The sequence below is a fragment of the Tenrec ecaudatus genome, chromosome 18 (genome assembly GCF_050624435.1).
Source record: "Tenrec ecaudatus isolate mTenEca1 chromosome 18, mTenEca1.hap1, whole genome shotgun sequence".
Taxonomy (NCBI): domain Eukaryota; kingdom Metazoa; phylum Chordata; class Mammalia; order Afrosoricida; family Tenrecidae; genus Tenrec; species Tenrec ecaudatus.
Window position 1 is genome coordinate 70,677,858 of NC_134547.1, and position 24,669 is coordinate 70,702,526.

Consider the following 24,669-nt stretch of genomic DNA (forward strand, 5'->3'; position numbering starts at 1 on the left):
CCGAGACTGTAACTGGTGATGGCAGTGGAAGGCCTTGTATTTCTCCCAGGGAGCATCTGGTGGTTTCAAACGGAAGGTCTAAAACAAGGTTTCCTAAAGTGGGCGAAACTGACCCCTGGGGGTGGGGTGCAAAGGCAGAGACCTACACTAGACCCTGGGTGAGGGGCTAGAGTACAAACGTTTTCATAGCAGGGGTTGCTGAGTAAGGTTTGTTGTATTTTCTGAGAAGGCAGTGGGATCCTGTGCCTAAAACACAACCAAACAAGGCAAAGGAGGCCAAGCACCCCCCCCCCCCCCAGATTTTAGCCATTGCTCTTGGGGAGTCAGCCACTGTTTTCCAGTCAGTAGCCCGTTGGGGAGATCTGGTGGCGTGGGCTATGAGTTGTGCTGCTAATGGCAAGCTCGGCAGTGCGAACCCGACCCGAGGGGGTCAAGATGAGGTTGTAAAGAGTTAGTGTTGGCAGCCAGCAGGGGCGTTCACCCTATCCTGTAGCGTTGGCAATTGAGTTTGGAGTTTTTTCCGAATCCCAATGGGCGGGCACGGCCATAACCAGCTTTTTGAAGCTGTCTTTAAATAGTGGGGACAGTTAGTGGTTCTGAGGTGGGTGGCGCTGACACACACCCAAGCCAGGAGGTCAGGGAGGTTTGGGATGTAACAGCCCCAGAGAGAGCAACGCCGATTTAAAAACCTCGTAACTCAGGCTGCTTGGAAGGAAAGTCAGTGTGCCCTGTAGGTGATGCTGGGAGTGGCCTGGGTCTCTAAGACGGGTACGCAAAGTCTGAATAAAGGGGACTGGAAAGACCACAGAGACCGTGCAAACAGTGTAACTGTGTGCCTGCACAGAGGCACTCCAGGTAAACGAATCAGCCAAATGGTGTAACTCGCGTTCAACCCTGCCGCCATCTGCTTCTGACTCCGGTTTCCCACCAATCTAGAGGGTTAGTTATAAGAACCACTGCCCTGGAGTCGATCCCTACACATAGTGACTGTGGGTAGAGGTTTCAAGACTTTTAGTCTGTGTGGAACCAGTCAGGCTCCACTTTCTCCCCACAGCACCCAGAGCTGGGTTTGAATGTGATCCTGCAGTTAGTAACCCGGTGTTTAACTCACCTCCCCACTGGGCTCCTTTTATATACTCAGACAGCCTTCAAAACTCACTGCCAACTCATGGTGACCCTATAGGATAGGGTAGAACTGCCCCATGCGAGTTTCCGAGTCCGTAACTCTTTACAGGAGTGGAAGGTTCCTTCTCATTCCTCAAGAAGCAGCCGGTAGTTTCGAACTGCTGACCTTGTGGTTAGCAGCCCAACGCAGAACCACGCCGCCACCAGGGCTTCCCGTAGATAATAAAGCGGGCCTTCAAAAATTCTTCTCCATGGGGAAACCGAAGGTCAAGCGCCTGGCCACCATTCTTGGGAACCGCACCATGGTGGAACAGGTAGGGAAGCAGCCCCTGAGGAATTTTAATGCGCATCTATTAGGGGAAACTGAGGCTGGGGCCTTGCAGGGGCTTGTCTACATCAGCAAGAGCTGTTCTCAATTCAAGCAGTCCCAGCGGCGGTTGCGGTTTGCAAACTCGGGTCACCTGCGGGCGGGAGGCAGCGAAGGGCCCACTAAGTGCCCCTAGAGCACCTGTATGCAGTGGGTGGCCCACCAGCGCCAAGCTGCCGGCGAAGCCCTCCTCCCCCATGGGGCCAAGCCACGTCGGCCGGCCGGGTGGCGGTCCCGGGACCCGCGCAGGGCGTCCGGGCGGCGGGGGCGGGGCGGCGCGCCGGGGGTGCGGCCCCGCGGGGTCACGTGGTGCGGCCGAAGCAGAAGTAGCGAGTGCAGGCGGCGGCGGGCGTGCGCCCAGGGAGTGCCCGAGCCCAGACCCGAGCCCGAGCCCGGACAGCGGGCTGCGGCGGCGGCTCGCTCGGGACCCCGGCCCCCATCCCGCCCCCGCGGCAGCCGCGCTCCGGTGGCATCGCCAGGTGAGTGCAGTGCGTCCGCAAGGGGCCCGCGCCCGGGTGGGAACTCGCGCGCTGGAGAAGGACCTGCGCCCCCCAGGGGGGACCTGCTCCGGGGCGCAGCTGGCGTGGGGCGCGCCGTCGGGGTCCGGCGCGCAGTGCCCGGGGCGGGGGTCCGGCCGCCGCAGCCGCTGGCCACTTCCTCTGTCGGCACTGGCGCCACCACGTCGTCCGCTTCCCGGGGCGTCCCCAGCTTTGAATGGGGGACGCGGGGGAACTGCGCGGCTCGTGGTTGGGGGACGCGATGGCGCTCGCGGATCCCCACGTAGAGGGGTCCTGGCGCGGGGCGCGGCCGGCCTTCCAGTTCGCCGGGGTGCGCTGCGCGCGGAGTAGAGGCGGCCTGGCAGGTCCCTGGCACTTCCCCGTCTCGCACAGGTGGTTTTGGGGTGGGAGGGGGCGGGGAGCCCAGTCTCCGGAAAGCCCGGCCCCTCCCGCGGACAGCCTGGGTGGATTGTCTGGGGGGTTCGTGTGCCCCCCTCTGAAGTGGGCGTCCGAGTGTGCGTGTCCACATGGGTGCTTTCCTGTTTATGCCCCGCCGGCCGCGCAGAGAGGTCGTTGTCCCCCGGAGGAAGGAGGGAGGGGGACAATGTGGCCTTTTTGAAAATGGGTTTGGTGCCTGGATACCGGAGGAGGCTGGGGTGGGGTCGCCGGCACCCCATGTTGAACTACAGTAAGTGGGTGGGTGGGTGGCATCAGGGGGAGAGGTGGACCTGTCAACCCTACTCGTTTGAATTCCATCAGCCTGTCTGGGGGCCTAGGAACCTCTTTCCACCTCAGTTTCTCCCTCTAATTCTGCATACTCCTGGGAAGCCACTTTATGGGGCTGATCAGGGAATTGGGATTCATGTAAGAGGTGCCTGGGCCCCCCTTCTCTGGGTCAAGTCCTCAACAGTACTTCTGCAGAATGAAGGCTCGCCACACATACCCCAGGGAGTGGGGTGGGGATGGCTGTACCCAGGGCCTCATTGCTGCTAAAATTACCTGCTGCCTCCGGAGTTGGTGGTGATGTGAAACTAACCCCCAAGGGGCAGAGCACAAAACGGTGGACCCCCAAGAATAGTCCTTTTGTACCCATGGGGCGGAGTCGGTGGAAAATTGCTGGTGAGAAAACATGAAAGAATGTTTTAATTTAGCAGTGAAACATACTCACGCATGCACCCACTCCAACATCCAATAAGTACATATAAAGCAAGCTTTCCCCACCCCCTCTAGAAGTTGCTTCTTTTCTGGATTGAAGTGTTGCGTGCCCTCCCCCACCCCCCCCCCGAAAAAAAAAGGAGCCCTTGGTGGTGTAGTGGGTCATGTGTTGGGCTGACAACCTGAAGGTCTGCAGTTTGAAACCCCTGGCCTCGCAGTAGGAGAAAGATGAGGGTCCCTGCCTGGTGAGCGGTACAGTCTTGCAAACCCACAGTGCAGCAGTTCTTCCCCACCCTGGAGGGTCACCATTCAGAGTCGACTTGGTGGCAGTCAGGTTGTCGTGTGGCTGTGTTTGGTGGTGTGCAGCTTTATGGCTGTGCTACGCTCTGGGCATCTGTCACATCACAGAAATGGCTCACACAGCGTCTTCCTGCTGCCCCAAGGCTGCCCAGCGTGCTTTAGTGATGCATATCAGAAACCCCTGCCTGTACTCCCCTCTGCCCACCCCCCCCAATCATATTGATGAGAGTTGATTGAGTGTCTTCCCCTTTTATCTTACAAATGTGTTCCTGGGGTTCTCTTTCAGTACTTAGGCCAGGTGTCAAACAGAAAACATGGTGTACATTGGAATACGTGCTCACTAGGTTGCCCTTAAAAAAAAAAGGAGTGGTGGGGGGGGGACTAATTTATATTCCCATCCCCGAGGATGATGATGATGGTGACAACTTTGTGTAGTGAGTGTGAGATGCAGAAATAAAAGCCCTCAAGCTGCAGGGATTCTTGGTCCTTCCAGCTGTCTTCCTGACCACCCAGGAGGAGGAGATGCCCCGTGCCTTGTTCTGGGTCTCGCAGCTCAGAAGTGCACATGGAGGAGAAGGGCATGACATGGGAAAGCCTGTGAGTAGGTTGAGCCAGACTCCCACTTGGCCCTTTTATGAAGGGACCCACAGGGGCTGAGAAACGGGAACAGGGGATTTCAAGACCATTTCATTTTTTTAAAAAGCAGAAGCAACGTGGAAATGGCCTGTGAGGCCAAAGGCTCCCCCTTCCCCGCGGGGGTTGGGGGCCACCCTGGCCTTGGGCCCTGAAGCAACCATACTAGAGTCCTGGTCCTGGTGGTAGGGAACCCAGCTGACTGGATTTTGGTCACTGCCCCCAAGTGTCTGTGGCCACAGGCTCTGTTCCCAGTTATGGCTATAAGGCAGCAAGGGAGGCTTGGGGCTTCTGGTTGAGCATCGGGAGCCTGGAGTCGGGAGCTGGAAGTGGCCGGGGTCTTAGGAGAGGAAAGTCATGTCCAAGGTCCTAGTGCTCCTAGATGGAATGGAGGCCCTGCAGCCTGGGCCTGGCGGGCGCCTTTAATTGAAGTGTTGCGATGCCTTTCCTGTCTGAGCCTAGCTGGCTGGTGGCCTGGGCACCTGTTATTGGGGAGCCCCAGAGAGTTGCTATGTGGCCAGCTCAGGCCTGACTTCCTCCCCTTTCCAGTGGTTTGATCTTAGACAAGTCCTTTAATTTTCACCCCGAGTGTAAGACACAAACTGAAAATGCACCCCTGTTGAGTTCAGGCTGACTCATGGCAACCCTATAGGACCGAGTGGAAGGGCTACCCCTTTCTCCCCTCCAGAAGTTGGTGCCTTTGAACCACCAACCCAGTGGTTAGCAGGACTGAGGGCTTCACTACTGTGCCACCAGGGCTCCACTTGAGGGGGGTGTTGTTAGGTGTTCCGGAGCCCTGGTGGGTGTGTGTAGTGGCTATGCATTGGGCTGTGATTGGAAAGGTCAGCGATTCAGAACCACCAGCTGCTCTCCAGGAAAACGATTAAGCTTTCGACTCTCGTAAAGAGAGTAAGGTCTCAGGCACTTTCTTAAAGAGTTAAGTCTCAGGCACTCACCGGGGCAGCTCTACCCTGTCCTATGGGGTCGCTCTGAGGCAGCATGGACTCAGCAGCAGTGACTTTGGGTTCCGGCAATTTAGTGACCTGATGTGCAATGGGACAAGATGCTGCTTGGTCCTGTGCCATCCCCACGCTTGCTGTCTGAGCCACCGTGTGTCCATCCAGAAGGGGCTGAGGACTGCCGGGTTCGTGTCTGGCCAGATTCTAGTTTGGGGTTCTGATCTCCAGAAGGCGAGTGCTGGAGGCGCTGGCGTGCTGGGTCAGCCAGGGGCTCCAGTCCCAGCTCCTTGTTTGTCAAGTATCTGGACGCTTAGGACTTCTGGCTTCACCTCCAGAATGTGTCACTGAGATACGGGACGGGCTTTTAGTGGCCGTGCACCTGGCAGTGGGGAGCTGGTCAGGAAGGTCCCCAGGAGCCACTTTGGCCCTTGTTCGTCCCTTTGTCCATAGTGAGTGACCAGGCTGGAGGTTGGGAACAGGGCCAGTTCAGCTTAACCACACACTTGAAGTTTGCCAGTGGGGTTTGCATGTTGCCCTGAAGCTGAACAAGTCTCTGGGGAGCTTCCGTTCGTGGCAGCCTAGGAAGAACGGCCTGGTGATCTACTGCAAAGCAGCCTGTGAAATGACCACAACAGCTCCCCATCCGTGACCGATCCTGGGGTGGGGTACAGGCTGACTTGAGGCCTGAGAACCGTCAGCAGTGTTGATGGCATCTGCCGGAAGGCCTCTCGGCCTGGGCTGAGCCCATTGCCTCTGATTTTACTGCCTCCCCACGCCCAGGTCTGTTTCTGAGATTCCCCCAGGTGAAGCCTGAGCTCCTGCCGTGTCTGGTCACAGACACAGCTACACGGCTCAGCTGGCGCACTTACCTCTTTGCCTGAGCCTTGGCACCTTGGCAAGTCCCTCTCTGAGGGGCAGAGAGCAGGCCTAACTGAGGAGGCAGCTGTCAAATTCCTCTCGGTGGCATCCCCATGCAGGTGTGAAGTGTGGAGCAGTGGGGCAAAGTGCAACAGCTGGGCCCCTCCCCTTGCACCCTCATTCCCACTATAGTGTTCATGCTCTGTTGCTGTATTAGCTGCAGACAGCTGGTTAGTGTTAACTGGGACGCTGCTCAGTGCTGGGGCTGGACATGCTGTGGTGGCCTTCAGTCCTCCCAGCCGCCCTGGGAGGAGATGGTGGTGAGCCCACCAGTGGCACAGCAGGAGGCTGTGCAGAGAAGGCACAGCTAGCCTGCAGCCCAGGCCTCTGGGATTCAGCACAGCCCCTCACTTCCTGGGCTCCTGAGTTGCCCCCTCCCCCTGCTTGTGTCACTGTGTAACCTTGGGGGAGGGGGAGCTCCCTGTCAAACACAGGCCCGAAGGAGGTGGGAATCAGGGAAGAGACAAGATACCCAGGACAACTGGTGGTAACTACCACTGTCACCAAGTGGATTCTGACTCGGGACCCCATGTGTGTCAGGGGAGACCTGTGGCTGAACGTTGGGAAGTGGATCGCCAGGCCTTTCTTCGGTGGTGCTTCAGGGGAAGCTCAGAACAGCCAACCCCTCCCCAGGTGTGCGCCCCTCTCAGGGGATCTGGTGGTAATCATTCTAATCAAGCGAAACTAAAAGTACTTGTGCTCCTCACATGTTTCAGACCAGTATGTTATTGCTTCACCAGCCGGGCGTTGCACCTTTCCAGGATCCCTAGGGACTGGAGATGATGCATTTTGCCTTTACAGATGCAGAGCGGAACTCCGGAGCCACAGGGACTTGTTCTAGGCTGTGCTGCCTGCAGGCGTGGCCTGGCATCTCAGCTCCAGGGCCTTTCACTTTCAGGATCTTGAGGGACAGACATTGGTCTCTGGATCTAGGGGAGTTAGAATAGGGATTAGCTCAGAGCAGGCCGAATGTGCCTGGGTTTAAATTCCAGCTCTGCTCTTTATAAGCTTTGTGTCCTAGAGTGAGTTGCCTAGCTTCTCTGAGCCCCTCTGTAAACAGGAGGCAACCTCATCTCTGCTCTGGTATTGGGAGATTGGTCCTGCAGTGGTCAGGCGCTGGATGGCTAACGGGCAGGTTGGTGCTTGGAAACCACCAGTTGGCTGTGAGGGCAAAAGGTGTGGCAGTCTGCCTCTGTGAAGATTCACAGCCCTGGGAAACCTTGGGGGCAGGGGGCACGTTCCTGAGCCTCAGTTTCCTCATTTGTGTGATGGGTGTAATAACAGGCCCTCCTGTGCCAGATGGTTGAACCTTCCAGAAGAATGGATAGGTGACGTCATAGAGTAATCACCACTCAGGATCGAGAGGGCAGCTTTCCCCCAAAGTTCACTGGGGTCAGGGAAGGAGGAGGAGGTGAAACGGGAAGTGCAGAGAGGAAGTGGGTGAGCAGTGGTGCGTTGAGGGGGTTGCAGTGGATAGAGTGAAACAAAAGGTGTATCAATCCCTGAATGGAAAATGGATCTGCTGTGTGAACCTTCACTCGATTCACAAACAGGTGTTTTGTTTTTCAATGGGTACGCATGCCCCCTATGTCCCAGCCTTCATTCTAAGGGCCGTGGACCCTGCCGTGCACAAAAGGGGAGGCAGGTCCCATCCCTGCCCTGTCCTCATGGTGCGTATGTCGTAGAAGGAAGAGTGGGTGATGTCAGACAGGTTGATGCTGCCTGTGGGGACAGAGATGCCTCTTGCCAGGTGTGTTAGTCCAGGTAGACTACAGAAACAAATTCATAGACACTCCTATGTGTATAAGAAAGAGTTTTATGTATAAGAGCAGTTGAATATTGAGAAAACAGCCCAGCCCAGTCCAGTTCAAGTTCATAAGTCTGATATTAGCCCATATGCCCGATACCAATCTATAAAGCTCTCTTCAGACTCATGAACACACGCAATGACACCGAATGCAGGAAGATCACAGGCTGGTGGGTGGAAAATCTTGTGGCGCCAGTGGCGGTGGCAGCATCTCAGGGCTGGCGTGGGTCTCCACGTGGCTCCTCCAGCTCCAGGGCTCTGGATGCATCAGCATAGCTCCATCAGGTTCCTCATCAGTGGTGTCTCGCAGGGAGCGAGCTATTGATCTCCTTCTCGCCTCCAAATGAGGCCATCAAGCTGCGACCTGATTGACTGGCCAGACTCCACCCTTCACTCTTAACAATCTCAAATTGGCAACAGATAATGTCCCTACCACACCAGGGGCCCCTAGAGCAGATGTTGGCAGGGAGCAAGGGGCACAGGAAGTTGCTCCCTCATGTGTGCCTGGCCCCTGGTAGCAGTGAGTCACGGTGGAGGCAGGTTGGAGTCCACAAAGGACAGAGCAGGGGGCCAGTGATCAGGGAAGGGGTCCACAGACTGGGATGGGCTTTGGGCTTGTCTGTGTGGAATGCTGACCGCAAGAGTACAGGGATGTGCCGCAGCTTCTGGGAAGGCCCTCCTGGCTCTTGCGGGGCGGGGGGCGTGGGCGGGGATGGAGGCAGGGAGTTGGGGAGCAGTGAAGGGGCACGTGGGCCGGGCCTTGGCTTTGCTGGTGGGTTGGATGTGGGGTGAAGGTTCAAGATGAGGGTGACCCCGAGATGTGGGACTTGGGTGTCTTACTGTCATGCGTTGACTGTGCACCCATGGAGCATACACCGGATGTCCAAATCACACCAGGGGCTGTGCCGGTGGCACAACATTCCAAATTTCCAAACACTCCCCTCCTACAGAGGACAGAACAGACCCGGGGTGGGAGTGGGAGTGGGGCTAAGCATCTGCCCCAGGCCATGTGGTCAGCAGGAGCCTAAGCCAGGATTTGAACTTGAGACCACAGGACCCCTTTGCCCTGTTTGTTTCTTTCTGCTGTTTTTATGTGTTGGCCTGCTGGCATCTCCTTGGAAGAAAGAGGCTTTCTGCTCTTTCCTGAAGCTCTATAGCCTCGGGGTGCAGTCCTGCCCCATCCAATGAGGCAGTGGGCATGCTGGGTTGGGTGTTGGAGGGTGGTCAGAGATGTTTTGGCTATTCAAATGTTCTGTAGGATCACACTGGGTGTGGGCCGAGGGCTGGTACCGCTGGGCTGGGCTGGGCTGGGCTGCTTTGGATATTCAAAGTCTGGTAGCGGTTTTTGGGCGGTTGAGGATTAGAGGGGCCCCTCCCAGCCCCTTGCCCCCCATTTAAGCTACTTGTTCCAGAGGGTTATTCCAGAGGCCGGTGACTCCTGCCACTTCAGCCTTCTCCTCGGCTCCTTCTGATTGACACGAGTGCGAAGAATAAATTAAAACCGGCGCGCTCTCCTCTCTTCCCAGCCTGCCCGTTTCCTCCCGCCTGCCGTGCCCCCACCCCGGCTGCCCGACCATGATGACCTCAGCCAACGTGGACGCCCTCCCGGAGTACGAAAAGAGTCAGATCAAGAGAGCACTGGAGCTGGGCACGGTGATGACCGTCTTCAGCTTCCGCAAGTCCACGCCCGAGCGCAGGACCGTCCAGGTGATCATGGAGACGCGGCAGGTGGCTTGGAGCAAGACAGCCGACAAGATCGAGGGCTTCGGTGAGTACCTGGCCCCTCTGCTTCCTGTCCCACCTGGATCCTGCAGGTGCTGCTGGTCTGGGCACCAGGGTGCAGAGGCTCTGCCCTGGTCTCTGAGTCTGGAGCAGATGGGTTTAGGTGGTGGAATCCTGATGCAGTGGCTCAGCAGGGTCCTCAGGGAGAGCCTGACATTAAGGTTGGGTGACTGGCCTGGGCTGGGAGAGGGGGCTCTCATGACCTATAGTGTCAGGGGTCTGCATCTTCTTGGCTCCAGTGTCTGTCCTGGTCCATCGAGCAGGCTGGCACATGCTGCCCTCCCCAGCTTGGGCTCTCAGTATCTTCTTAGTGTGTTGCCAACTGCGGCTGGGACAGGGAGACAGCCAGCCCCTCACTGTGCTTTTAGCTTTCTGATGAGGTCCCCCGCCCTGCAGCAGGGGCTCTGTGGCCCTGCCTGGACCCCCTTGAGAGCCGCAGTGGACTCCATTCCTAAAGTTCTCGAGACTGGCGGTGATCGAGGGCAGGGCCAGTTGTAGGGATGTGCCCCTGTTGGCATCTTGCTTCATAGGAACTTGGATGTCATTGAAAAATGATAATATATTTTAAAAAAAGAAACAATAATGCACACTGAAGTGAGTCGGGGGGGGGGGCAGGGGGGAATGGAATAAATCAGAGATGCAGGTCTGCCTGCCCCAGCCCCAGGCTCAAGGTTACGGTCCGTTTCCTTGGCCTTTGGGAAACGTTCGGTGCCCGCGTGACATGTGTGGTGTGTTTTGGACACACACACAGCTTCCTACACCCCCTCCTCCATGCCCCGCTGGTGTTTTGATTTTGACTGTTTCCTTTTGTCATTATCTTGATGGGTCATCCTGATTAGCCTGTGGCAGTCATTCAGGGGCCCCTTGGCCTCCCTGACAATGGCCAGGTGTGACCTGGTGGGCGCACATTGTGGGCTGTGGGTCTGTCTTTGGCTCCTGGGGTGTCTGTGGAGACTCCTGGAGCACCTCTTGTGTGAACACACGTGCGTCTCACTCACTCGCTGACCTCGAGTCAATGCCGCCCCTGTAGGGACCCTCTAGGACAGGGTACAACTGCCCCTCAGAGTTTCCAAGGCTGTCACCCTTCACGGGAGCAGAAAGCCACATTTGGGTTCAAACTACCAACCTCGAGGTCCAGCGTGTGATGGGCTACTGCACCAGGCTCATGTGTACAGATAGGGCTGTGAGAGGCTTGACCTTCTGGCCGGGTTGTGTGGTACACATTGCCTTTAAATGCTGGCTTGGCAGCGCTCCGCAGCAGAGGCGGTCCTTCCCGAGGCTCCAGCCCACAGGTCCGGTCCCCATCCTGCCCTCGCCAGTACTACCACCATGGAGGGTCGGAAGGCAACGCTGCTTGGTGGAATTATCTCTCTTTTCTCTCTCATCTCCAGGAAGGGGAATCACTTTCCAAAGGTTTCTTTGGCCTTGGCCTTGGCACTGGGCAGACCCCAGATGGCCCAGAGCCAGACGCGTTGCTTGGAGGGTGCCCTGTGTGAAGGCAGCCACAGACCCTCCCGCTCCGCTCTGTTTTTGTTGTCCACACTCGGCCTCACAGGTGGCACGGAACCGGCTGCCACTGGGGCGGGGCGGGGCCTGCAGGTGGCAGAGCTGGCAGTGAGGGTAAACACAGGTGTGCCCCAGGAGAGTGGATGGTGGCATCTCTTTCCTCTTCTCGGCCCGTGAGTCTCGTGCCTGACCGACCAGGGGCACCTGGGGGCTTTGTGCAGTAGAGGTTCCTGGGCCCCTCATACGCTCCACAGGTGAGCTTAGTCGCTCTTCAGGGTGGGTAAACCTGGCTCTAAGGGAACTCCTTGGCTTCCTCCTTCTGGTACCGCGCTGACTTGATCGTGGCGGGACTGCAGGGCTGGGCTCCTGCTCTCCTTGCTGAGCCTTGCTGTGTGAGCTTTGCTCCGTGTTCTGAACCTCAGTTTCCTTTCCGCACATAGCGTAAGCATCAACCCCACAGGTAGCATGCCCTTGCTTCAGTCAGAGCGGTGAAGTGTCACGGGGTGAAGTAGGTGTTCCGAGACCCGTCATGACTGTCCACTGACTGCCAACGTCCTAGGTGCTAGACTCTGCTGGGCCAAGGGGAAGAAAGGTACAGTGGAGACCAGCCATTGCAGTCCCCTAGTGGGGTGGGGGTGGGGAGGTGCACTGGGTACCATGGCAAGACTGAAGGCTGCTGTCCTTGGGATGTGGGGGTGACGTAGATGAACAGGAGGCAGGCCTCAAGGTGGGCAGCTCCTGTCGTGAGAAATGACAGGAGGGATTTGCCCGGTGGCCAGCAGGGATGGATGTACATCTCAATGTGGTGGGATGAGTGGAGATCATTTGATGTAACAGTAGATTAGTTAAAGCGGAAATTCAGATGAGGCTCAGCTGGGTGGTTCTGTTCTCAGTGGCATCTACTGAGGTCACTTGGTGGTCCTTAGCTGGTGGTCACCCCCTTCAGGACATGCAGGAGACCTCACTCACTCATTGTCACTTGGATGGTCATGCTGGTAGGCTGGGTCATCCTGGGACTGCTGACCGGAACTTTTACGGTGTGGTGGTTTCAGGGTGGTCAGACTGTTATGTGGCAAGTTGAGGAGTGGAGGCAGAAGCTGTCAGGCTTCATATGACTTGGCTAATCTTGCTGGGTGAGCATTACGTGAATTGTAGTGACCTGGTAGGACAGACTGGCTGAGACTGTACCTCCATACAAGAGCTTATAGAGAGCCTCCTGTTTCTTTTGAGCAGCTGGTGGTTTTGAACTGCTGACCTTGTGGTTAGTAGCTCAACCACTACATCACCAAGCCTTATAGCTGTCACATTAGGGAACACTTTTTGTTTGTTTGTTTGTTTGTTTTAGCTGTTAAGTATATGGGCACTCTCACTGACACCTGCTAGCTAAGAAGACATCCGTGGTTTGAAAGGGCCCTTCCAGGTCCTCTCAGGATCCAGCATCCCATCAGAAGTCAAATTCAGCCAGTGTCCCCAGAGTCTGTAAGGATGTGCACTTCTAATACACAGAAGCACAGGTGTTGGATCCCAGCGGCCTGGGCTCAAATCGAAGCCCGCTGGGCTCTGGGGCGCACGCCCTCCGGCTGTTATTTTCTCGTCTTTTGCTTCCGTAGCCTCTTCTGTCGAAGGCACTTAATAAGACAGCCAGTCTCATGAGGCTCTTGTGATGGGCGAAGGAACTGATGCACGTACAATGCTTTCAACTCCTGCTGCCCAACCCCCTACCATCACAAGTCAGGGGGATGGCGCTTTCGCAGGGACGGGATGACTGCATCCACTTGGGTGTATTGAATGGCTTTCCTTCCTCCACCCCGGTGACCCGCCCTGCTCCCTGTCTGTGTCGGGGCCGGACACTTCTATTCCGGACCTTGGCACAGGCCTGCTGTTGTTACCAGGTTGAGAAATTGGCTCGCCTGATTCTCCCAGGGCTGTCCTCTGTCATGGATGACAGTCCCCGTGTTCTGCAGGAAATCTGTTCCATTGTGGGTTCAGCACACCCCCCCGGGAGGGCTTTGGCGTGTGTCATGTGTGGTGCGTGCCACTGGGGACGAGCAGGATGATGGAGCAGGTGGTCTAATGGGAAGGTGGTAAAGAGGCCAAGGGACATGCACGGCCCAGTCAGAAAACATGGCCACTAGGGTTCCCAGGTCATAAATGCTGGGCCTTATTCAACACAGAACAGGTTAAAGCCTGCCTCTCTGGTGGTGCAGTGGTTATGCATTGGGCTACTAACTGCAAGGCCCCCAGTTCGAAACCAGCTCTCCGTGGGAGAAAGAGACGGGGCTTTCTACTCCTGTGGGAAGTTACCGTCTCAGAAATGCACAGGGGCCGCCCTGCCCTGCCCCGTAGGAGTGGGCATGGACTTGAGGGCAGTGAGTTTGGTTTCATCGATCTGGTCAGTAGATGGCTACTGACAAGTTCCTTCCATTATACGCCTGTTTTAGTTTCTCAAGTTGCTGCTAAAAATTTTTAATCTAGACAGTGGCTTCTGAGCGGATGTATTGGGCCAGTTCAAAGCAAAAAGGTAAAAAGGTTTGTTTGTTTTTTTCCGGCGCAGGTAATGATGAGATGTTGTTTTTCTTTTGGCCCAAAGGGCTATCCTGGTTTTTTTTGGCAGGGTGCTGGATGACCCTGGGCTTACAGTAGTTTTCAGGAAACAGAAACCGCATTGGTACAGAAAGGACCAGGGAGGCTGTGCTGAGAACGTCTCCCCATCACAGCAAAGCACCTGCCCTTTTTCTTCAAAAGGGGGCAAGTTCTGTCAGGGGAGAAGTTTGTTGGGAAACCTGATCCCCATCCTTCCTCCACCCCCTGATTTTGCCCCATCAGACTTTCTGTTGTTCCCCAAACTCAAGGATCCTCAGAAAGGAACAATATGGGTCCCCCGAGGATGCACCAACTGTTGTTTTGACGTGGCGTCAACGGCAGGGCCCAGAATTCTCTGGGAAAGGTTAGGGCAGTGGTTCTCAACCTTCCTCATGCCGCGACCCTTTCATTCATATGGTTCCTCATGTGCTGGTGACCCCCTAGCCATAAAAGTATTTTCATTGCTACTTCATCACGGTCATTTTGCTACTGTTATGAATGGGACAGCTCCTGTGAAAGGGTCGTTCGATCCCCAAAGTGGTCGCGACCCCCAGGTTGAGAACCGCTGGGTTAGAGGGAGGGAAGTGCTGCATTCGGAGGTGCACAGACCCAGACGGGGGGCTGTACTGAGAAACAGTAGCTTCATAGGTTGGCGTTTTGTTTCACCAGGGTTTCTGTGACTTAGCAGCAGTGCTCTGGGCCTCCCTTTGTGTGCAAGCATGTCTCCTTGGGGCGGCTTTGGTACTGGGGAGAAGCAGGGTGGTTCTGGAACACAGTCGCCAGTCGGTCTCTAGCCAGGCCCCTCCTGAACGTTTGGGCTCCCGTCCCTCAGCTGATGGGTCTGGGACCATGTCCACCTTCCGCTGGACCATCCCTGGACAAGTTGCGTTCGCTGACATTCTCATTGCCCTTGGCATCTACCTTAGGGTGCACTTGCTGAGTCACGAGCCCTGGTGGCGCCGTGGGCTAGACGTTGGGCTGCTCATCACGAGGTTGGCAGTTCAAGCCCACCAGCGGCTCTGGGGGATGGAGAAAGGAGGCCTTCAGCCTCCAAGGGGGAGGAGTTGTGAGTGGTGGATGGATCTGGTGAGAACCCGGGAACACGACAGCTGGCCTTGCGGAAGTGGATGTGGTGCACACTCAGTCCGAGGACTCTCCCCTTGTCTCTGATGAGAGCCGCCATTCGTCTCCACAGATAAGCTTCTCAGCTTCATGGGGTTCCCCCCCACCTGGGCTTCATGCTGTGGGCTGGTGGGGGTGTGGGCCCTGGGAAGGGGCTCTGGCTGGCCAGAAGCGCCTGTTTGGACTTGGAGATTGGCTGCCGCGAGTCCTGGGGTCTCCTCTGGTTCCATCTGGGGTAGGGTGGTTAGCTGTGGCTCCTCAGGACTGTGATCGGGGAGCTTCCCCCTCTCTAGAGGCCTGAGGGAGGCCGTAGACCTGCACAGCGGGAATGTCCACTTGTCCGTCTGTGCTGTGCACATGCTGGAGTCTGCCACACGACTCTGAAGAGCCCTTCTTGTCGTGTTGCACAGTGGCTTCGGTGTCGGGCTGCTCACAGGAAGGGCCAGCAGCTCAAGCCCCCCAGCCGCCCAGGGGAGGCAGACGTGGCAGTGTGCACCTGCAGATCTTCCGCCTTGGAAACCTATGGAGCAGTTCCGCGCTGCACCGGGGGGCCGCTACAAACAGTCCATTCGACGGCAGGGGGTTTGGCTTTAGGTTTCGCCTCATACGCCTGTCACCGGAGGTCCTCGCTGAGCTGGCCTGCGTCCTGCTGGTCTGGGAGGGAGTGTGGCACAGGGGGGTGCTGTGGTGTGGTGCTGTGGTCCCTTGCTGGCGTGACGGCGAGCATGGCACAGCTTGATGCTCCTGCTCGGTCCTTTCTCGTGCTGTACTTCGTTATAGACCTTTTGCTCAGCAGCGGAGCGTGGCAGGCACGTACACACTACACAGGGACTCCTCGTTCATCGGGACGGGGCCACCGTGAGCTGTGTGAGCCTCTGCTCTTGCTGCTGGGGCCTCGTCTCTCCCCTGCCTCTGGTGTGGCCCTCTGCATCTCCAGGTAGCTGTGACTGCGCCTGTGATGAGGCCTCTGGCCGTGGCGGGTTCCCAGCCCAGAACTCCATCTGGCGGTCAGTGGGGAGGGAGGTGGATGGAGTGTGGCCATGTCCTGCTCTGATTGCCAGGAGGCTGTTACAGGGAGCATCTAGCTTGAGAGATAGCACTGGGGGTTGGAGATGTTGTGGGTCTGACTCCCTACCCCCATCCCCCGCTTCTTTGTTGTGAAAGTCACTGGCCATCTAGTTGACCTCAGCTCGAGGCCCTCAGTGTGTCTTGGGGTTCCCAGCAGTTGGATCACCAGGCCTTTCTTCTGAGGTGCGCCCCGGTGGGTTTTAACCTCTAAAGTATCAGCAAGTAGCCTGGGGCACCAACCGATGCGTCACCCAGGGACGGTGGGTGTTGGTCACCTGTGTCACCTACTTTGCTCACTCTGAAGCAGTAGCTCTTCCAGAAAGAGCTTCCTGTCCCCACCTGCCCTGTCTGGTTCTGGAGATCACGGGCCATTGATCAGCCTAGGCTAGCCCAGAGCCAGGCACTGAGTGGCCTGGCAGGAACCAGTGAGGTTGAAGCCAAAAATCCCAGTACTGACTTTTCTTGCCTTTCTGGAGGTGCCTGACCTCTGCACCTCGGCTACCCTCACAGTGCACTGGACTCGGGGCTGTCCGGGGAGCTTCGCTGGGTGCACAGCAGTTGTCCCCGATGGCTGGTCAGCAAGCGAATCTGGGGAAGCACTGGGAACCCTGCTGAACCTCTGTCCCCCTCACTTCCGGGGGTGGGGGTAGGCCCTGCTGCCGGGTGGCCATATCTGGGGTTAAGTGAGGACAGCTCCGTGACAGCTTCCTCTTCAGCCACTCGGCCCACTTCCAGCCTCGGCCTTACCACGCATTGGCTGCAGGTCCTTGCACTCCCCCCTCGGCTGCCCTTCCTCCAGGAGCATCGGTTTTCTCATCTACACAATGGGATTTCGCTTGCCCTCCTGCAAGGTCCGCATAAAGGGGGCTGCATCTGCAAATGCACTTCCGGGAGCTGACTTCTTACTTGCTGTCAGGTGACTAGTGCCACTGGAAGGGCTGGCCAGCCGGGCCAGTGGTCCTGGGATTTGTGTGCATTTGGGTGGGAGTGGGTACGTGTGCTTGTGTTTATACACACGCACACATTTCATGGAGTGTGCACGCACACAGGCTTCCCCGTAGCCCGGCTCACTGAGCCCTCCTTGGGCCAAAGACCCCCCCAAATCTGAGCCTCAGGAGGGTGGCCGGCTGGCCAGCCTCTTTGGCATCAGGCCGGGTTGGCCTCGGAGGGGAGGGTACACAGAGGAGGCGCGGCATCACCGGGCTGGGCTGTGGTGAAGCCACAGAAAGGGTGGTGCCAGCTTAGGGCTAAAGGGGCGTCTCATTCTGGGCGCCACTGGGGAAATCTCATAAGAAGCCGCTTTCTCTGTGCTGGCGGCTGCCGTCAGGGGCCGAGCGTTGTGATGCAGTGTGTATGTGTCCAGCAGGATTCAGGCTGAGAAAGGAGACATGGAGATGGATTAGCATAAGGCGAACGCAGCTGCCCTCGAGCCCATGCCAACGCCTAGCAACCCAGAGGAGAGAGTAGACTAACTGCCCCACGGGGTTTCATAGACTACAACTCTTTCCGGAAGTCGACTGCCTCACTTTTCTCCTGAAGACAGGCTGGTGGGTTGGAACCCCTGACTTTGTAGATAGCAGCCCACAGCACCTCACGGACTCCTTCTGAGACCAGACGGGCTGCACTGCACTCCAAACAAAGCTCGGAAGCCTGGGAGCGGGCGGGAAGGATGGGCAAACGGAGGCTGGGAACCCGGGGAGGAAGTGGGTAGGGTGCTATTTCACTAACTGGATTACAAATGAAGCCCTGAAACAAAAAATGCGGATAAATGGTTAAATGGGAAATGGATTTGCTCTAGAGATTTTTCTGGAGCCAATTTTCACTGCCTTACACAGATGGATTTGGGGAAAACTCCCCCAAATATTTATATCCTCTTTGCAGAAAAAGTTCTAATCCTCCTTAGGGTAATGGCTGTACTACTTTGTAAATGTATTAAACCACTAGGCACGGGTATGATACACGTTGCTATTGTTGTTCAGTGCTGTTGAGTCGGGTCCACTCATGGTAACCTGGTGCCCAGCAGAAGGAACCGCTGCCCAGTCCTGCCATCCTGACTATTGTTCCCATGCTGCCCCGCCACCTCAAGCACGATATTCTTCTCCAGGGGCTGGTCTCTCCTGACCACATGTCCGAAGTTTGTAAGAGGAAGTCTCCCCATCCCTGCCTCTCAGGAGCACTCTGGCCGTCCTTCCTCCTGGACAGATGTCTGTTCTGTTGACAGTCTATAGTGCCTCCAGTCTCTTCTGCAGCCCCATCAGTCCGACGCGTCAATGACCCTCCCTTGATCTTCCTTGTTCAAGTTCCACATGCCGCGAGGCGACTCAATTCTGTTGCACTTTGTTTTAAACGTACGGCTTGGTTTAAAGCGAGATTTCTTTGCAGTTTACACACACACACACACACACACACACGCACACACAGCTGTTTACAGCATGGTTTATGTGTTCGTGCTAATTTGGGGTACGTGGTAGGTCCGAGCTGAGTTTGGATGCGAACGTGTCTCTGGAACCAAGGAGAACGAGGCTCTTGTGGTCTCCGGCTTTGAAGCAGGGTCCACAAGAGGGGAGACCAGCCTCTGAGTCTGGAGGTCGGAGGGGGGGGGTTGGTGGGGGGCAGCACTGTGCTCACTGCTTCACAGGCGTGCTTCCTTTAATCCCGCCTTCCTCCTCAAAACCAACCAACCAACGAGCAACCAACCTCACTGCCCTTAAGTGGACGCCCACTCAGGGCCACTCTGTTTACCCAGAGGCAGCCTCTCTCGGGGCCCTGTGCTGCTCAATGTCCGTTCATCTAGAGAAACAAGCAGTGACACTCCTCTTTGCACGAGACAGAGCTTTATATCAAGAAGGTGCCCTAGACCAGACTGATTCCAGTCTGGGGTCCGAGGCCAGCTGGGGCCTCTTCAGACATGGGTAACTGCAGGCCAATCATGGGAAAGGGGAAGTGGGAGGCAGGGGGATCACAGGCCGGTGAGTGCAGAGTTATGTAGCTCTTGGGGGTCAGGTGCCCCGTATGGACCACCAGACACGGTCCCAGTGGAGTCCTGGTGAGAGGGAAGACAGTGTGACTGAGAGGCTTAGTCTCTGGTCGGTCTTACTCTCACAGAGGCCACGCCCCCATAGACATGTCATCCAGACACCATTGGATGGACAGGTTAAGCTCTGCCCCTAGCCAGAAGCGTCTCCTTGACATCCCATCTGATAGCCACACTGGTTTTGTCCTGACCAGGCCTGTACATCGGTTCTTGCCCTGACCACAAGTTTGAGCACCCCCATGTAGTCTACAGTCCCACCATCTGCAGTGTGTTCATCGAAGCCTAGTTAAAGCTTCTGTAAGGTGCCACTGAAGATCCGGTGGAGGCTAGGAAGCCAGGCCCTTCCCACACATTTGGGCTCCTGTCCTTCAGCTGATGGGCCTGGGACCATTTCCACCTTTCACTGGACCATCCCTGGACAAGTTGTGTTTGCCGACATTCTCATTGCCTTCGGCATCTACCTTAGGGTGCACTTGCTGCGTCATGAGCCGTGGTGGTGCCGTGGGCTAAGCGTTGGGCTACTCATCATGAGGTTGCCAGTTCAAAGCCACCAGTCACTCTGGGGATGGAGAAAGGAGGCTTTCTGCTCCCGTCAAGACTCACAGCCTTGGAAACCCTGCAGAGGTGTGGGACTATCAGTCAGAAGTGAATGGATGACAGTGGCTTGGGTAGGGTGAAGGTCACTCCAGATTGAAGGCCCAAACTTGACCTTGACCAGTCACCCTTCCTAGCACTTTTCAGGGTCTTCCCTTTGACTACCAGCCATGCGAGCGGGTGTGAAGTGCTATCTCGCTGTGGCTGGCATTTGCATCTCCCCAGTGGCTCGTTCTATTTTAGTGAGGCCCATGCGTCAGAGTTGGTGAGCGTCGTCCCACTGAACACTTGCTTCCTGCAGGCAGAGAGCTCTGCCTTGCCTCGTGCTCCCAGGCCACCTGTCGCCGTCCAACACAGGCCAGTAAACTGCCCACCCAGGGGCAGGGACGTGGCTTCTGTCTCAAGTCTAGAACCATTTGTTTGACCACACCTTCTAGAAGAAAAGGTGTGTTTTTTTGGGAAGGCGATAGCCGTCTGTTTTCTCTTCACATGCTGAAGTGCACCCAGATGTGGGGACACGGATTTCCTATCAGCTTGCTGGCTGTGCGAAGCCTCACCCCAGGGGCCACTTCAGGGGCATCTGGGAATGCCTGCTTCCTCCCTCGTGCCCACGCCAGCCCCAGGCCACCCCTAAAGCGAGAGTTTGGGGAACCAGTTTTGGGAGGCACTGCTGGTGCAGGGACAAGGGGCGGTCCTCACAGGGCAGCTCTGGCCTTGGCTGAGGACCTGCTGGGTGTGCACACAAGCTGGGCCTGCTTAGGGAGTGGCCACAGGAAAAAGGCCAAAAGGAAACAAGTGGAAGTAATTTGACGTGGGCGGCCTTCTTCTTCTTCTTCATCAATCATATTTATTGTTGCTATTATTTTTTAAAGGTCATGTTGTTGGGGACTCTTACAGCTCTTACGATAATCTGTTCATCGGGTGTATCGAGCACATTTGTACGTATGTCGCCCTCCTTACTTTCTAAACATTTACTTTCCACCTGAGCGCTTGGTGTCAGCTCCTCTCCCCCCCCCCCCCCCCCCCCGCCCCAGAAAAACTGATTGACTCGAGTATAAGCCTCGGATGGAAAATGCAGAAGCTATTGGTGAGTTTCAATAATCGAAACAAATGAAAGTAAATTTACTAAAAATTGAGACATCAGTGAGGTAATGTATTTACATATTTATTTTAAATAAAAACATAACTAAAAGGACAAGTCATTTAAATCAGCACAGTAAGTGGAAAATAGCTTCAACAAAAATAAGGTATCAACAATACCTTAAGAGTACTATTCCCTGAGCTCAATTAGCAACCAAGCTAAAATGTAAAGAGTTAAAATCCTTCAAAACTGGATTCCTTATCATCATCTGTATCCCAATGCAGAGCTTCAGCTGGTGTGAGGTCCTCATAGATGCTGTCCTCACTGAGATCGCCGTCATCACCATCACTACTGTCATTTTCATACAAAGCGCAGTCTTCACTGCCATCCATAGCATTACTAATACTACATTTCTGGAAGGCACGTCGCGCCATGTCTTCTGGAATGTCTTCCCATGCATCTTGAACCCACTTAGCTATTAACTCTATGTCAGGCTTCATGAGATTTCCTCCTTTTGTTAGTCGGGCTACCAGATGACATCCATTCATGCCACATCCTTCACACACGGTCTTTAAAAGGCTTATTCAGAGATACACGTCATAGGACGGCTCTGATTGGTTAGATGTGAGTAAGCAAACATTCAGAGCCCTGCAGTGTCAGTGGGACTTTGAATGGACAGCAGAGAAACGGCAATCATCCGCGAGATAACAGTCACTCGTCCTGTTACCTCGGTGGGGTAGGGGGGCCCAGCGAGATGTTACACCTCACTGGGGTACCACTGACCCATGTATGAGCTGAACCCCAGTTTTTCAGCACATTTTTTGTGCTGAAAAACTCGGCTTATACACGAGTATATACGGTATATATTGTTTTTGTGATGAATCACGATGCTTTCATGATGTTTAATTTGTCACAATGAAAATACATCCTGCCTATCAGATATTTACATGACAATTCATAACAGTAACAAAATTACAGTTATGATGTAGCAATGAAAATAAATTTAGAGTTGGGGTTCCCACAGCATGAGGAGCTGTACGAAAGGGTCCAGACATGCGGAAGGTTGAGACCCACTGCCTTAGAGTCACCCACTTCCTTTGCCTTCCTCCTCCTCCCCTCTCCCCTTCCCCCTCCTCCTCACAGCAAAGGTGTGTCCCCAAGAGGCAGCCACTCGGATGACCCTGGTGGGGGTCGAGTGCCTCCAACAATGTGAGGCCATGTGGGGCCTCATGTTCCTGCCGCCTGCCTGGCTCACCTGCCGCCTGCCTGGCTCACCGCCCGCGGGGCGTGAGATCTCAGCTGTCCTTCCATAAAGCACCGTGTCATAGCCCGGCAGCACCGAGGACCTGTGTCCCCTGGGTCTGCGTGGTCATGGGGCGGTAGAACTGCCTGCCACCGTGGGTGGACGCTTTGCCGACTGCGCGGTGAACGAGGTGCATACTGTGGATGGTGGTGGTTGTCGATGCCGAGTCCGCGTTCTCAAGTGCAGCAGGACAGAATGTGGTCACCTTCAGGATGACCAGGCACTCGAGCCCGCCGTGTGACCGTTGTGGGGTGCCTTCCACCCCAGGGTTGGAATGTGGTGGTCTATTTTCCGACTGCTCCCCAGTTCGTGTCTCCAGTCTGGGACTCTCCATCCGGAAGCTTGTACCCAGCGTGCCCACCTTGGGCCTCAGTTTCTCCACATGCCTTGGGGTGGTCGTGGGCACCTCTGGCAAAGCACATGGCAAGATGTCATTACAACTGTTCCTGTGGGAAGCAGTTACAGCCTTGACCACATCCTCTATCCAGGCTGGGCTGCCTCACCTGCTCACTGTCCCTAGCAAGTAACTGTTGTCTGTTTGACCAGAGGCCACCCCTTCAGCGTGTGTTTCACGCAGTTACCTGTTTTGCATGAAGCCCTTCGCCACCCTGACGCCCCTCCTCCTCAAACCCACCTTGACCATGTTTCCCGCTCTTGAGGGTCTCCCCTGCCCCCCACCATCCCTGCTGCCACTGCCAGCCCCGCCAAGGCTAATGCTGAGAGAGGGACAGACCACGTGGCATGGAGTTGGCCTGGCTCAGGGAACTGCGCATGTTGTAGGAGTTTGGGAAGCGGATCCCCAGGGCCTTTCATCAGAGATGGCCTTTTTGTTCGTAGTCCAGCGCCGCGCTGATGGCACCACCGCGGGCAACCAGGATGGGAGCTCTGTATCTTTTCTGACTTGCTGTGGCCGTTACATCATCCGTTGTCAACTTGAGACTTACGAGTGAAGGGGGGGGTGGAGGTTAGCCTGCCAATCGGGTTGCAGCTTGATGCCTAATAGCTCGCTGGAGGCAGGACACACACACACTCACTCCCTGCAAGACGTGTCTGATGATGAGCCTGGTGCAGCCAGAGCCCTGGAGCTGGAGGAGCCACGTGGAGACCCCTGCCAGGCTGAGATGCTTCTCTCGCCACTGGATCCACAAGACTTCGCACGCACTGTCCTGTGATCTTCTTGCAATCTTCATCATTGCATGTGCTGCGTGAGTCTGAAGAGGACTTTATAGGTTGGTATAGGACACAGGGGCAAATATCAGACGTAAGGACTCGATCTGGACTGAACTGGGATGTGTTCTCAGTATTCAACAGTTCTTGTGTAGAAAGCTCTTTCTTATACATATAGGAGTGTCTATGAATTTGTTTCTCTAGTCTACCCTGTCTCACCCACTTGCTTAGCTCTTCAGCAATCTTTTTGTGGGAACACTTGTTTCACCCCACTGGACAGATGAGAAAATGGGGCCACAGGCAGGTAGTCAGCTGCCTTTCCATCTCTTCCATGTGGTTTCTGCCAGGGGGCTGGTGAGCTCCGAGGTGGCAGGTAAAATCCACCAGTCGCCCAAGGGAGAGAGATGAGGCCGTCAGCTTCAGTAAAGACTTACAGCCTTGTTGGGCTGCCTTGGAAGGAACTCTGGTCGGGCAGCGGTTGAAGCGTTTGGCTGAAATGGAAAGGTTCCGTTTTCCACCCCACCAGCCACAGGGTGGGAGAGACAAGGCCAGCTGTTCCCATAAAGGTACTGACAGCCTTGGAAATGTGGTGGGGAAGTTCTGCTCAGTCCCACACACATGCTGTGAGCCAGAATCCACCGTGTGGCGCTGGGCCGGTGGGGTTTGCCTGGAACATCTGTCTCGCCTGCCCGCTGATCCAGAGGGAAGCTGAGGGGGACGTTGTCCCCTGAACCCCACGGGCGCTCAGAATCTAGAGGGATCGTGAGGATGTCGTACCCAACAGCAGACTGTGATCTAACTGCGGTGACCTTCCCGGCCCCGGTGGCTGCTCGGTGGCCTTTCAGTGGGCAGCTCGGACTCGATAGACAGGGAAGGAAACAGAGGGAGGCCCTTGTAAAGATGGACGGGCACCGTGGCTGCAGCAATGGGCTCAGGCACAGGAACCACTGTGAGGACGGTGCAGGACCGGCGGTGTTGAGTTCTGCTGCGCATAGATAGGGTTGCTATGGGCGGGGGCAGACTGTGGCAGCAGCCGCGGCAGCAGGGGTGGTAGGTGGACAGGCCTGGGGTGTCCTCCACGAGGAGATTGGGCAGAGCACCCAGGCCAGCATCCGTGCCCTTTGGGCCAGCACTTGGGGGCTAGAGGTATGGCATCTCTCCATCTGTGGGTGGAAGGAGACCAGTTTGGAGGCAGAACCTGATGCCTTGCTGTTGGTTTTCTGGTTGATTTTGTTCTTCAAGGGTCCTGGGGGCTCCTGAGGGGAACCTGCCTGTGTCTTGAGAGACAAGGGACAGGGATATAGTCTGGAATCTCCACACTATGTGCAGGGCCTGTGTGGGGGTCAGCAGGGCTGGAAGAATGGGCAGCATGGGATCTGACTGCAAGGCCAAGTGAGAGGTTACACCCAAGAATACGGGTTCCTCCATTTCCTTGCTGCGTGACTCCGGCATCTGACGCAACCTCTCTGAACCCCCCCGCCCCCAATCTTAGTATCTATAATGAGGATCGCTGTGGGGGGGGGTTCAATGCTCACGCAGTTTTTGTACATATGGTGTGACTCAGCAAACGAGGGCAATGATGGGGTGTAGTCGGATGTTCCAAGGATGCTGTCCGAGAGGAGAGGGGACAAGGGACCCAGGCCGGCACCTGCGTGTTCTGGGCCAGGC

General features: G+C 56.0%; 1 protein-coding gene across 1 annotated transcript in view; it reads left to right on the forward strand.

The window, feature by feature from the left end:
• The first annotated feature begins 9,336 nt into the window (after positions 1–9,336).
• The window catches only part of LOC142431787 (1-phosphatidylinositol 4,5-bisphosphate phosphodiesterase gamma-2-like), a 70,325-nt gene continuing 54,992 nt past the window's right edge, over positions 9,337–24,669 (forward strand). Inside the window, exon 1 of the mRNA XM_075536741.1 lies at positions 9,337–9,529. Coding sequence (XP_075392856.1) covers positions 9,337–9,529 — 193 coding nt within the window. The remainder of the gene's footprint in view (positions 9,530–24,669) is intronic.